The sequence below is a fragment of the Mobula hypostoma genome, chromosome 5, assembly GCF_963921235.1.
Source record: "Mobula hypostoma chromosome 5, sMobHyp1.1, whole genome shotgun sequence".
Lineage (NCBI taxonomy): Eukaryota > Metazoa > Chordata > Chondrichthyes > Myliobatiformes > Myliobatidae > Mobula > Mobula hypostoma.
The window spans coordinates 171,157,478-171,172,643 of record NC_086101.1 but is presented as its reverse complement, the minus strand read 5'-3'; the positions used below and the strand labels follow the sequence as shown (position 1 = coordinate 171,172,643).

The window sequence follows — 15,166 nt, the reverse complement described above, 5'->3', positions numbered from 1 at the left end:
TGATGGGCTGAATGGCCCTATTGGCGCTTATGAAATTTGGAAACATGGTCAAATTGAACACTGGTATTATGCCTTACACACTGCTGCTCCAAAAAATTCCTTTTTGGTATCTGCATGGGATTGTTAGCATCATAGTTAATGTCCTCTGTTACCTTTCTGTACAATTAGTACTTCATGTTCATTCTCTGAGATAGGTGAACATACATAGATGATGCTGTTCAATTGTGTTATTTTTCCTTTGGCTGCAAGTGATTCGTGCTGATCATGAAGTTATAAATTAAGGTGTGTCATAACATTGTCACATCAGCACAACAGATGCTATTCACATGTATTTATGCACAGGTATAGTTTCAAACTATACCATATGTCGTCTTCATTTGAAGCAAAATATCAAATCTGTACTCATAAATATATTATTTTTCCATTGGTAGGTTCCAACATTGTTCATTGCTTCTAACAGAAAACATTTAGTGATGGATTAAAAATCCTAGCCAAAGTGTGAGCAGGAGACTGCAGCAAGCTAGTTCAGGCTGAAGGGGTGCACCACCCTCTTCTCAATTACAGAAAACTCTCTCAGCCCTGGGGCTCCTTTTTGGTGAAGCTATCTCAGTTTGACAGTGGAGTACTACCTTCTGTGCTTTCTCTGTTACTGTTGAATTCTTTGTGGATTTCATGCCAGGTTTATGTATGTTTGTATAAGTTCTGTACAACCGTCAAGCATTTGCCTCTTATGCCCCTAGTGGTAAACTAATATTACCATCTCATTTCTGTATATAAATTTTAAAAAGAATTTAATTTTTAAAGTAGGCTTTAGAAATGTTCACAGCTAGAGCCAGGTTTCATTGGAAAAACCTTTTTTCCTGCTTTTTTATTAAAATAAAATATATTTTATGATTCTTACAGAAGGTTAAGGGACTGGAGGTCTTTTTTTTACACAAGCTAAGGCTACTTTTCTTTTGCTGTCCATGATTAGAGTAAAATCTATATTCTATGATTTCTGCAGGAGGTCAAGAAGCTTGCTTCTGCGTGTTTTATTTTTAACCGGGATGCAGTTATGATTGTCTGGTGTTGCCTGCGATTTATAATCAATGGATGAAGTTAAGAAACAGGTTGGTGAATTAGAATACTTAGATTCAGATTCAAATTTATTCATGACATGGACATCAAAACATACAGTGAAACGCACCGCTTTGCGTTAACAACTAACACACCAGAAGGATGCACTGGGGGCAGCCCGCAAGTGTTGCCGCACGTTGCGGCACTAGCATTGCATGCCCAGCATGCTTAGCAAAACAGCACAGGACACAACAAAACAGAATATACCAAGAGACAACCCAGCAAGAGCAAAACAAGTCCTTTTCCTCCTTCCCACCCACCTGTGTGCACAACACAGTCCTGTAACCCAATGATTAATTAATATTCCAAATGCAATGTCAAAAAAATACAAATTTAAATACCTGTTCCCAATTGAAAACAATGTTCTTACAAAGAGCATGGTAACACTTAACTGCTTAACAACCTCTCAGCATGTCACCTCTTCCCCCACCAGCCACTGCTCAACTACCTCCCGTCCTCCTCCTCCTCAGCAAAATTTCATCAGTAGTTCACCCAATCCTATTTCCTTTTCTTCCACAAGAAGGTAGTTTTAACTAATTTGAAACCTGTTTATTTTCCAACTGCTTATTTTTACATTCAGTATATAGGAGCCATTACAGCTTCCTGTAGGCTCCCAATGTTCTCCCTCTTTACTTAATTTATTTACTATATCTAATAAATTTGCAGGAAAACACTTAATTATAATCAATACGTCAAGCTATTTTTCACTTTGCAGTATGAGGGCTAACCACAATTGATTAATTTTTCACAAGAGACTTCCTATACTGTGCAGTGCAAAGGATAAAATTGAATCTGTTCCTGCTCCCCCCCCCGCCACCCCCACACTCTATATTCTTACAGCACTGAGTGATTTTCTGTGTCGGAAAACAGCTGAAATGAAACTGAGCGCTTTTGGATATTGCAAGCGATAGGGTAGTCGTGTCAGTTGTTAACAGCCAGCAGGTCGTTATAGCTTCTATTTCTGCTGTTGTTACAGATGAATTTAGTTACTTTCCAGTGTCAGGAGTCTATTACAGCTGTTACGTGAGCCGACCCCCTGCCTTCTAAGTCTTGACAGAATTTTTGTGAAAAAAATAGCTGATTAGAAAGGCAGACTACCAGCACTGCTTCGCAGTGGAACCCAAATTACAGCTCTGTTTACGATGCACATTGGGCCACCCTAAGATATCCAGTTTTATGTGTAAATACACTAATTCTGATTATAGCTCTTGGATACTGGCCAGCTAAGCAGTCGGCCTGAGGGTTGTGCATTAAAACTGCGGAGCTTGTCGGAATCAGTGCGTCTGACATAAGACAGCTCTTTGATTAGCATGGGACTGGGTGGCTGACTCGTTTCCTGCCCCTCCATAGCTGTTCACTGTATTCAGAAGCAGGGAGCCATTCATCAGCAAGGCAGTCGCATCAGCAGAACCGACTCAACTCTACGTCTCGCAAAACTGAAAGCTAAGCATTTGGAACTACAAGCAGTCCAGCCTCTCCTGCCGAAGTGGAGACGGGTTTCAGAAGATTTTGTGAGGAGAGTGAAAGAAAATACAGCTGTGTGACGCTGGGCTTTAATTAGCTGCATATCTCGCAGGAATAGATTGATTCACAGATACCTGCAGGAACACTGTTCCTCAGCTGCACGCACACATGCATACACATATACATGCATTCTGTCTGTGTGGCAGCAGCTGCGGGGTATTTGAACTGAAGATTGGTTTCTGATTTATGTATTCTGCTTGTCCTTTATCATTGATTGGATTTTGCTAGATGTAGCAAAGCACTTTCTCTGTGTTCAAAGCGTTATACTAATCCTGTGGCAGGGTGGATTGACATTGCATCCTTCAGTTCCTGGGTGTACTGTTGGGGTCAAAACCCAAGGCTGGGTTTCTAATTTGTTTGGGCCTTTTGTGTTCTGCCTCACAGTTCACCAAGTACTCCTATGCTGAATCGAGCTATTGTCTGGGATCCTGGGGCTTTCACGCTGCAAATCGCTGGCTGTTCTTTGGCTCAGAAGCCACATTATGTGCTTTTTTTCTCCTTATGTGAAGCTGGAAGCTATAAGCAGTGGTGATTTTAAATGAAGTGTAATGCATTGTGGGATGTGTGTAAAATTGGATCTGTTAAGACATAGGAGCAGATCTACGGTCCGCTGTGTGGAGGAGGCAGTACCAGAATGTTTGCTAATTCTTTCAGCACGTTGACTTATTTCTAACCAAATAGAGTGCGGCAAGAGATATGGAGCCCGGCTCACATTGCTAGTGGATTAGACTGCGTGCAGCCTCCAAATGAAGAAAACACGGAGTACAACCTTACGCCGAGCTTGGCCTAGCTCGGATTTTTCAGACCGGGCTTCGGACCGCATCAGGTCCCGGAGCGAAAAGGACTACCGCTTGCACAAGCATTTCCCACCACCCTTTATTTCTACTGCACCCAGAGGATATCTGACTTCAGGTTTGTAGATTATTTTGCTACTTTTGGGGAGATGGAGGACTGGAGGGAGTAGTGGGGATCTGTTCACAAAGCTTTTGTTGCTCACTGAAGTACAATGACATGTGTGAATGGTAACATAAATGGTCCTGATTAATGTTAACAAAAGCAGATATCCTCCATTTTGACTTCGAGGAAGATGCACGTTAGAAGCTTACAAAATAATTACAGTTGCACATTAGCCAAAAAATTAGTAACTGAATAAGGGTGAAATGAATGTACACTGATGTGATGAAATGCTGGAATTTGTTGTCATAGCAGCAGTATCCATCTTCTGTGTATATGAAGGATTTTACGTTAGTTCTGCATTAGTATCGGCTTAATTTTCTTTGTCATTCAATGAGCTACTGAGAATCGTCCTGAATGGTGCTAGTCGCAGCTCCCTCCCACCCTTCATTCATGTGTTTTTTCTTTGGGAGGTTTACCATACTATCTGTAGTACATTTGATACCATCAGGTAAAATTACAGGCTCTGAAATTGATTTTTCAACAGCTGAAGATCCTTTATTTTGAAACAGTTGGTACATATAGGGGAATTATCATTTGGAATTTGAAGCTATTGAATTATCTTCATGTAAATTAATAGCACTAGTTTCAGCAAATCACAAAGTAAATGCCCAGTAATACAGCTATGTTTTAAACTGCTGTGCATATCTCTGACTGACCACTTAACCTCTGTTGAACTCAAACATTGCAGTTAAGGTGCCTTTGCAGTGTCAGCGTAAAGTGGTTTCAGTTTACGACAGGTGTGTGGTTGTAGTGCAAGTACAGCCTGAGTCTGGAGTCAGTTCATGACCTTACTGATAGGGATCGAGACTCTGCAGAGCTGAGAAGTGTCCCTCTGCTTCAACTCAGAGTCAATTCCAGCCTTCAGGTCCCAATTTGCATGATGCACATTTAATGCTATGCAAAGCGGAAACCGGTTCTCACCGTAGCTCAGTTCATGGCACAGTGATTGTAGACCAAGCATATTCTCAGGGATCTTAAGTCAACAGTTAAAAGTTGTTTTCAGTTTTACTCTGGACAACATGCAGTTCATGATGTAAGACCATAAGATAATAGCACATATCCCTTTTGTATTCATTTGATGAAGAAAATTTCAGGATTTTTATTATCTTTATAAGGATTTGATGTACAGGCGTCATAGGGGAACTTTGTGCATTTGCAATTAGAAGGGAGTAGCTCTCAAACCACTTGTATTCTCACTGCACAGTTAAGAACATAGAACATAGTTAACTGCTGGAAATTTGAAGAAAACAACTTGCATATGCTAATTTTCACCTTCTGTACTGAGAAATGTTAACCCTATGTTCAATAAATCTTCTTGAAAGTGGGCTTGAGAGCAGAAATCAACTCTGAGGAGACGGTAGCGTGGGACTCCGTACTAAGCCATTGCGATGCCCTGTAACACAACTCTAGTTTGTTATTTCAACTTGCTGATTTTAGATAAACACTGAATTCTATCACATGCTATGATAAGTACTGGCAAGCTATGATTTTGTTAGTAAAATGGCTAGAGTTTTTGAATTGCATACACAGACAAAATCTTTACTTGAGTTTGAGTTGACCTAATTTCACAATGAAAAGCCTAAAACTGGACCGAAGTTAATTCAAGAGTGTGTGAATCTGGTTTCAAGAAAGTGGTGAGCTTGGCTTGACTGAATTATCCTTCTTTGGTATTTGGGCTTCTCCAGTGTTTCTGGGAGCAAGTGCCAAGTATTTTCAAAGGAAGTGGCAAATGTAATTGATGGCTTTGGCAGATGCAGGAAACCTGTATTTGCTTTTAGCTGCTGTTGCTATAGTGGTCACATAGGAATGTTTTTAGAAAATCCCATAGAATTTTACCCACATGCTCGAATTGATCTGAAATAATACTACACATAAGTGCTTTATTCATGGCATGTGTGCTTGCTTGCTGAAAATATTAAAATTTGGAATCTGGATAGCACAATAATTTTCAATTACATTTCCTTTAATAATTATATGCCATTAAAAAAGAATACATTCTGACCATATTTCTGCTTGGAAAAAATGTACATGTAATACTCAGCAGGGGAAAACGTATACAAAGGGCTCTATTTTTCTCTTTTGATTGCTTTCATAAGTTCTGAAAAAAAAGTTCAGCTCAGTGTCACCCAGCGTTTGCACTTCACGTACATGTCTGGCCCAGGTTAACATTCAAATTAAAGCATAATGAGGAAGTGGTAGACCACAGCCTCAGCTAGTGGTATGGACTTCTTGCCCATGGGACTAAATATATGCGGAGTTCTTCTCATTGGTAGATATTTTAACCACACATGTAGAATCATGAAATCATGGAATTGTCAGAGCATTGGAGGCAAATGTTTGGGCCATTGTGCCTTGGCTGGTTCCTTGAAGAGCTATCCTGTCAATCATGTTCTCTTTCCTCATACTCGCAAAAGTTTTTCTTTCTCAAGTGCCTGTCCGGTTCCATTCTGAAGACACTGATTGCTATGTGTGGGTAACTATTGTCCTGTTAGGGTTAGAGTCTGAAAGGAGTAAATCATGCATCCATGGGCTGTGCCTGTTTTACGGAGGAGTGTTTAGCTGTGCTCCGGCTCAGGGTTAGCAGATGGTTATTTTCAGCTATCTCATCAGTGCACCTCCCCGCCCCGTTTTGATCTGCTGCCCTAACTCCCGCGAACCATCACCATTATAGAGCAATGATAAATAAAACCAGATGTTACAGCAGACACAAATGACAAATTTGCCTCTTGATCCAGGATGGGATCAGACAGCACAGTGCCCAAATGCAAAACAAATGAACTCAGACTGTTTATTTTCAGTTTTAACCTCTGATTCCAACCATCATCAACTAGTACCGTACCAAGCCATGTGAAAGCAGAGTTCTAAGACTATAGATTTAATTGCTTCATGTAGTATTACTGAACAACACACCATGTCCAACAGTTGACAGGTTTACCTAATGATCAATATTCTTGCCGTAAAAATATTAATGTACTCTGGCTTAGCCAAGTAACCATTCTTTCATTTCCTTGAGGAAGTTGCTTTCTTCGCAGGAAACCTATAGGAAGTGATCATGTTGAAAAAAACCTGCTTTGATTTAAGATAAATATGTTCTTTGACACACATCAAGTAGTACGTGGGAGGACCCTGAAGTGAGTAAGTTGTTTTCTGTTTGTGCAATTATTTTCAGCGTTAATTTCTTTTAATGTATTTTAGAATCCTTTTACAATGAAACTGTGTTGGAAAGACAAGACTGTTGTTCATTCATGAATGATTGAGTCAGCTGGTGAATTTGATAAGGCAGGTAACAGAATACAAGCTGTCAGGCACCATTAATCTATGAAGTATCTGCAGAGCACTAAATATCCTAGAGCTAGTCTGTAGATATAAAGGTGAACTACACTCGGGTTAGTAATAATGTTGTACATGGCTTGCTATACTTAAGGCTTGAAAATTCATGGATTGATGGATATTACCTATTGTAATGTTACTGACAATGCTGTATTGATTTATGACCTTCCAAAGGATAGTTGGTGACAAATGCATTTGAAAATCAGAATGTGTGTTGCTGATGATGGACATTAATCTCAGTTGAAAGCATTGCTCAATATAAGCTTTCTTCATTACAGTGTATTGTTAGTGTCATTAAATCTCAAGGTGGTCTTCTCAAAATAATTAATCTCAAAAGTGGGACACTTTGCTGTGTTAAAGTTTCTTTACCACAAGTTGCTGTTCTTGTAATTATTTAATGTTTCTGCAATGAACCAGAAATTATATAGAATCATTATATCCCAAGATACACAAAGCTCATACAGTGGTTAAATGTGAAATTTAATTGATTTTCCTTACCATAGTTTTTCATAATTTGGAGGATAAGAGGTTGCACATAGTTTTTAGCTATTACAAAACTTAATGCGTCAACAACTGACAAACACTTTCATTTAGCACAATCTGCCAGTTTGTTTTGATGGCACTGAACTCTTGATTATTCTATTTGGCTTTTCTAAAGTAAATCTGAATTATTGTTTCTCTTCTTCTGGATCAGGTATAGCTAGCTATTTGTTCTATTTCCCACTGACACATTTTCCAATGGGATATCTCAGTGATTCAGTGTCCCAATAGGTATCATTGGACTATGGAATCATTCCTTGCAGACCTCTGAAACAGCAGAGGGATTCTTCATCATAGACTAACTGAGCAGAGTCTGATATAACTTTACTCCAATGAAGGCATGTGTGGGATCATCAGATTGCAATAAGGAACTCAGTGAGATTGGCCCTACTCAGGCATTTTGAGGCAATTTCATCAGCGCTAAGATCGGATAACAACAAAAATCTATTATCTCTAACATCTGGTAATTGTCCCTGTCCCCCTTCTCTCTTTTTTCATTCCCCATTCTGACTCTCCTGTTACCCTTCTCTTCTCCTCACCTGCCTATCACCTCCCTTTGGTGTCCGTCTTCCTTCCCTTTCTCCCATGATCACTCTTATTAGATTCCTTCTTCAGCCCTTTACCTTTTCCACTTATCCTCTCCCAGCTTCCTACTTTATCAAACCCCTCCCCCACCCACTCACCTTTCTCCTCACTTGGCTTCATCTATCACCTGCCAGCTTGTACTGTATCCCCTCTCCGCCCCCCCCCGCCAACCCACTTCTATTTTGGCTTCTTCCCTCTTCCTTTCCAGTCCCGATGAAGGGCTTGGTCCAAAACATCACTATTTATTCCTTTCCATCAATGCTGCATGATCTGCTGAGTTCCTCCAGCTTTTGATGTGTGTTACTCTGGATTTACAGCATCTGCAGATTCTCTTATGTTTATATCCAGGCCGAGCACTTTGCATTGGTGTGTGGCCTGTTTATTCAATTCAAGGCATCCGTTAGTCTTGCGAGACCATGGATCTGCGCCTGGAAAGTCTTCACTCTCCAGGGCGCAGGCCTGGGCAAGGTTGTAGGGAAGACCAGCAGTTGCAAGTCTCCCCTCTCCAGGACCCCAATGTTGTCCAAGGGAAGGGCATTAGGACCCATACAGCTTGGCACCAGTGTCGTCGCAGAGCAATGTGTGATTAAGTGCCTTGCTCAAGGACACAACACGTTCCCTCAGCTGGGACTCGAACTCACGACCTTCAGGTAGCTAGTCCAATGCCTTAACCACTTGGCCACATGCTCACGTTTATTCAATAGGCTATCAAATAGCTCAACTACCTAATGTACTTTTAGAATTTCTGGCATATCTCAGCAAACAAGCTGAGACCTGAAGCAGTGTACTGATGAGAGCAGCTAGTTACTACTTCCAAGACTATTCTCTTGAAATTGTGTTCTGCCAATTTCCATAGCTGTCCTTCAACTTAATTGCTCAACTTTGAGAAAGATCAGCAAGCACCATTCAACACACACAAAATGCTGGAGGAACTCAGCAGGCCAGGCAGCGTCTATGGAAAAGAGTTAACAGACCATGTTTCGGGCCGAGACCCTTCATCAGGACTGGAGAACAAAAGATGAGGAGTCAGAGTAAGAAGGTGAGGGGAGGGGAGAAAGAAATACAAGGTAGTAGGTGATAAGTGAAATCAGGAGAGGAGGAGGGGTTAAGGAAAGAGCTGGGAAGTCGGTTGGTGAAAGAGATAAAGGGCTAGGGAAGGGGGAATCTGACAGGAGAGGGTAGAAGGCCGTGGAAGAAAGGGAAAATTCGAGCACCAGAAGGAGGAGATGGGAAGGTGAGGAGATAAGGTGAGAGAGGGAAATGGGAACGGGGAATGGTGAAGACGGGGCATTACCTGGTTTGAGAAATTGATGTTCTTACCATCAGGTTGGAGGCTACCCAGACAGAATATAAGGTGTTGCTCCTCCATCCTAAGTGTGGCCTCATTGCGGCACTGGAGGAGGCCATGGACTGATATGTTGGAATGGGAAGGGGAAGTGGAATTAAAATGGGTGAGTGCGAATGGGAAGACTTGATAAGGGTGTCGGCCTGAAGTGTCGTCTGTTCACGATTTTCCATGGATGCTGCCTGGCTGGCTGAGATCTCCAACATATTGTGCATGTCGCTTGGATTTCCAGCATCTGCAGATTTCCTCATGTATGTGGAAGCACCATTCTTCAGCTGCTTATTCAAAGTTTCCACTGATTGTTGGAAATACATATGTAGTTGAAATCTCCATGATTAAATTATCAATGTAAGATTTTTTTCTGGGATTTTGGAACCTATTTATAAGTTGTGATAGAGCACATCAGCCCTTTGGCCGATCTAGTCCATGCTAAACTGTTATTCTTCCTAGACCCATCGACCCTCAACTGGACCATAGCACTCCATACCCCTCCCATCAATGTACCAATCCAAACCTCTTAAATATTGCAATCGATCTCTCATACACTGTTTCCACTGGGAGTTCATTCCATATTTACACCACCCTCTAAGTGAAGAAGTTCCCCCTCAGTTTCCCATTAAATACTTCACCGTTCACCCTTAACCTATGACCTCTAGTTCTAGCCTCACCCAACTTCAGTGGAAAGAACTTGCTTGCATTCATCATCTACATACCCCTCATAATTTTGTATACCTCTATCAAATCTGCCCTCTTTCTCCCACATACATATATTGTCCATCCCTGGTTGCCCTACAGCAGGTGGTAGCAGGCCATTGCAGCCCTTCTGGTGAAGGTACACTAAATGTGTTTTTGGGTGCAAAGGTTTTGAATTCCTGAATTTTCAAAGAAAGCGGGTTGAATGCAGTCAAATCCCCTTTCTTGGAAAATGAAACCTCTAAGAACTATCTCAGAAGTTCAGGATTGTTGGTTATTGACTGACATACTGTATTGTTAGCAGTGATAATATTCAAATATATTAAAACACAACAATAACAGTCTTTCACATAAAACGCCCAAGGGACTCAGCAGGCCAGGCAGCATCTATGGAAAATAGTACAGTCAATGTTATGAGCCGAGACCCTTCATCAGGTCAGGACAATAACTAGTTGTTCAGTAGGCTAACTCAAAGCTGGTGATGAATCAGCATATAGGAGGGGGATTAAAAATCTGACTGAGACATGCCACAACAATAACTTCTTACAATGTCCGCGAGACCAAGGAGATGATTGTTGACTTCAGAAGGAGAAAACCAGAAGTCCATGAGCCAGTCCTCATCTGAGGATCAGAGATGGAAAGGGTCAGCAACTTAAATTCCTCGATGCTATTATTTTGGAGGACCCGTAAGCGCAATTACGAAGAAAGCACAGCAGTGCCTCCACTTCCTTAGAAGTTTGCATTGATTTGGCATGACATCTAAAACTTCGACAAACTTTTATAGATGTGTAGTGGTAGTGGAGAGTATACTGACTGACTGCTTCACAGCCTGGTTTGGAAACACCAACGCTCTTGAATGGAAAATCCTACAAAAGGTAGTGGATATGGCCCAGTCCATCATCTACATGAAACGTTATTGTAGCAAAGCAATATCCATCATCAGGGACCCCTAACACCCAGGACATGCTCTCTTCTTGCTGCAACCATCAGGAAGAAGGCACGGGAGCCTGGGATGGACATCACTAGGTTCATGAACAGTTATTACCCCTCAACCATCAGTGCTCCTGAACGGAGGGGATAACTTCACTCATCTTTATCATTGAAATGTTCCCAAAACCTATGGACTCACTTTCAAGGCTCTTCATCTCATGTTCTCAATATTTATTGCTTTTTTTTATATTATTAATTCTTCCTTTTTGTTTTGCAGTTTGTTGTCTTTTGCACACTGGCTGAAAACCCCACATTGTTGCAGTCTGTCAGTGGTTATTATTCTATTATGGATTTACTGAATCTCAGGGTTGTATATGGTGACATACAAGTACTTTGATAATAAATTTACTTTGAACTTGTAGAGTGGGCTGTTCATCATCTGTCACAAAGATGGTTAAGATGCTTTCATGGCAGATTATCAAAGAGATTTTAACATGTATCCTGAAGGATGGATATAGAGTAATTTAGTAAGAAAGTAAGCCTTTTGGTTCACCAGTCCACACCAACCATGAAGTAAACCTCAAGGCAAATGTTATTCCCATTAGTTTCCCTTCAACACCTCCTTATGTTCCTGCAGTCCAGATACACTAGAGCGATTTACGTTCAGTGGCCAGTTACGTTCAGTGGCCACTTTATTAGGTACACCTGAACCCCTGCTCATTAATGCAAATATATAATCAGCCAATCACATGGCAGCAACTCAACGCACACGTGCATGAGACAATTGTTCAGTTGTTGCTCAGACCAAATATTAGAATAGGGAAGAAATGTGATCTAAGTGACTTTCACCATGGAATGATTTTTGGTGCCATACAGGGTGCTTTACATATGACAGAAACTGCTGGTCTCCTGGAATTTTCGTGCACAACAGTGCAAAAACAACAAAACAAAAATCCAGTGAGTGTCAGTTCTGTGGTTGAAAACACCTTGTTTGTGAGAGAGGTCAGAAAAGAGAATGGACAGACTTGTTCACAGGAAGGTGACAGTAACTGAAATAACCACATGCTACAACGGAGATGTGTAGAAGAGCATCTATGAATGTTCAACATTGTGGTCGTTGAGCTGCAGCAGAAGAAGACCGTGAACATACACCCAGTGGCCATTTTATTAGGTACAGGAGGAACCTAATAATGTAGCCACTGAGCATAACTTTCCAATGTTGTAGTATAAGAGACAGACTTGAAGAGGAATGATACCGCTTTGGTCCAATACAGAGAAAAGTAAGACTGCACAGATGGGTGGAATTAGAGGTTTACAGTATGTGCTGAACAAAGTTGTAGGTACAGAAATATATAACAGACATTACAATGCATATTCCTTCCTGGCTTTATTAATTTTAATGATAGGCTAGTCAGAAGTAAAAAGCTCTTTCTTTATTCTGTCCTTAAGCACTTTTCTTAGAGCTAGTTGACACAAAGTTAGTCTGGGATATGAGGGACAGTAGGGTTGTTTAGATTGAGAAAGTGTGAAGTATGAGCTAAATACGATGCCTCCGCTGAATATGAATAAACGATTGCAATTATAAAATAGAAGCAAGGCAGATACCGTGGAGTGTGCAGCTTCTGAAACAAAAACAAGGAAGATTTGAAACGTCCAGCTGGCCAGGTACTATCTGAGGAGAGAAAAATGAAGTTGATGTTTCACATCCGATTAAAAAGTCATCAACCTGAAATATTGACCCAATTTCTCACCACATAGATGCTATATGACTTGCTGAGTGTTTCCAGCATTTTGCTTTGTTTTAGGTTTTCACTATCACCTGTCTTTTGGTCTTTGACACCAGGTTTTAAGGTTTTCTTAGAACCAATATGGCTGTTCTAAATCAGTTTTTAGTAGTTTCCTGGGTGTTGATGGGAATGGATTTCACCAATGTAATACCATTGGCTGTTATTGGGAACTGGTGATCTTTTGAGATATTTGGGCCTAGAACTCTTCACTGAGGAACTCCTACAGTAAAATCCTGGAATTGATCCCCAATAATTACAACCACCATCTTGCTGTATTAGATAAAGTCCTCGGCACTGCAGTGATTTATCATTCATTCCCATTGATTAATTAGAACAGCTTAGTGGCAAGCCTAGTTAGATGTTGAATTGAATTGAATGGACATCAGGGTAACCTCATCTCTGGTCTTTATGTGGAATCGATATGGGTAGAGCTGCGTAACACTAAGGGGCAGAAGACGCTGGTGGGAGTTGTGTACAGGCCACCTAACAGTAGTAGTGAGGTCGGAGATGGTATTAAACAGGAAATTAGAAATGTGTGCAATAAAGGAACAGCAGTTATAATGGGTGACTTCAATCTACATGTAGACTGGGTGAACCAAATTGGTAAAGGTGCTGAGGAAGAGGATTTCTTGGAATGTATGCGGGATGGTTTTTTGAACCAACATGTCGAGGAACCGACTAGAGAGCAGGCTATTCTGGACTGGGTTTTGAGCAATGAGGAAGGGTTAATTAGCGATCTTGTCGTGAGAGGCCCCTTGGGTAAGAGTGACCATAATATGGTGGAATTCTTCATTAACATGGAGAGTGACGTAGTTAATTCAGAAACAAAGGTTCTGAACTTAAAGAGGGGTAACTTTGAAGGTATGAGACATGAATTAGCTAAGATAGACTGGCAAATGACACTTCAAGGATTGACGGTGGATATGCAATGGCAGGCATTTAAAGGTTGCATGGATGAACTACAACAATTGTTCATCCCAGTTTGGCAAAAGAATAAATCAAGGAAGGTAGTGCACCCGTGGCTGACAAGAGAAATTAGGGATAGTATCAATTCCAAAGAAGTAGCATACAAATTAGCCAGAGAAAGTGGCTCACCTGAGGACTGGGAGAAATTCAGAGTTCAGCAGAGGAGGACAAAGGGCTTAATTAGGAAGGGGAAAAAAGATTATGAGAGAAAACTGGCAGAGAACATAAAAACGGACTGTAAAAGCTTTTATAGATATGTAAAAAGGAAAAGACTGATAAAGACAAATGTAGGTCCCCTGCAAACAGAAACAGGTGAATTGATTATGGGGAGCAAGGACATGGCAGACCAATTGAATAATTACTTTGGTTCTGTCTTCACTAAGGAGGACATAAATAATCTTCCAGAAATAGTAAGGGACAGAGGGTCCAGTGAGATGGAGGAACTGAGCGAAATACATGTTAGTAGGGAAGTGGTGTTAGGTAAATTGAAGGGATTGAAGGCAGATAAATCCCCAGGGCCAGATGGTCTGCATCCCAGAGTGCTTAAGGAAGTGGCCCAAGAAATAGTGGATGCATTAGTGATAATTTTTCAAAACTCGTTAGATTCTGGACTAGTTCCTGAGGATTGGAGGGTGGCTAATGTAACCCCACTTTTTTAAAAAAGGAGGGAGAGAGAAACCGGGGAATTATAGGCCGGTTAGCCTAACGTCGGTGGTGGGGAAACTGCTGGAGTCAGTTATCAAGGATGTGATAACAGCACATTTGGAAAGCGGTGAAATGATCGGACAAAGTCAGCATGGATTTGTGAAAGGAAAATCATGTCTGACGAATCTCATAGAATTTTTTGAGGATGTAACTAGTAGAGTGGATAGGGGAGAACCAGTGGATGTGGTATATTTGGATTTTCAAAAGGCTTTTGACAAGGTCCCACATAGGAGATTAGTGTGCAAACTTAAAGCACACGGTATTGGGGGTAAGGTATTGGTGTGGGTGGAGAATTGGTTAGCAGACAGGAAGCAAAGAGTGGGAATAAACGGGACCTTTTCAGAATGGCAGGCGGTGACTAGTGGGGTACCGCAAGGCTCAGTGCTGGGACCCCAGTTGTTTACAATATATATTAATGACTTGGATGAGGGAATTAAATGCAGCATCTCCAAGTTTGCGGATGACACAAAGCTGGGTGGCAGTGTTAGCAGTGAGGAGGATGCTAAGAGGATGCAGGGTGACTTGGATAGGTTGAGTGAGTGGGCAAACTCATGGCAGATGCAATTTAATGTGGATAAATGTGAAGTTATCCACTTTGGTGGCAAAAATAGGAAAACAGATTATTATCTGAATGGTGGCCGATTAGGAAAAGGGGAGGTGCAACGAGACCTGGGTGTCATTATACACC

At 41.1% G+C, this 15,166-nt stretch overlaps 1 protein-coding gene across 4 annotated transcripts in view; it reads left to right on the top strand.

Moving 5' to 3' along the window:
- The window catches only part of LOC134347176 (storkhead-box protein 2-like), a 332,294-nt gene that overhangs the window by 179,144 nt on the left and 137,984 nt on the right, over nucleotides 1–15,166 (top strand). The window contains exon 1 of one of the 4 annotated variants that reach the window (XM_063049415.1): nucleotides 2,447–3,552. The exons of the other annotated variants lie outside the window; for them this stretch is intronic. Coding sequence (XP_062905485.1) covers nucleotides 3,387–3,552 — 166 coding nt within the window. The 5' untranslated portion in view covers nucleotides 2,447–3,386. Of the gene's footprint in view, nucleotides 1–2,446; nucleotides 3,553–15,166 lie in introns of those variants that run through there. 4 annotated transcript variants of the gene reach the window in all.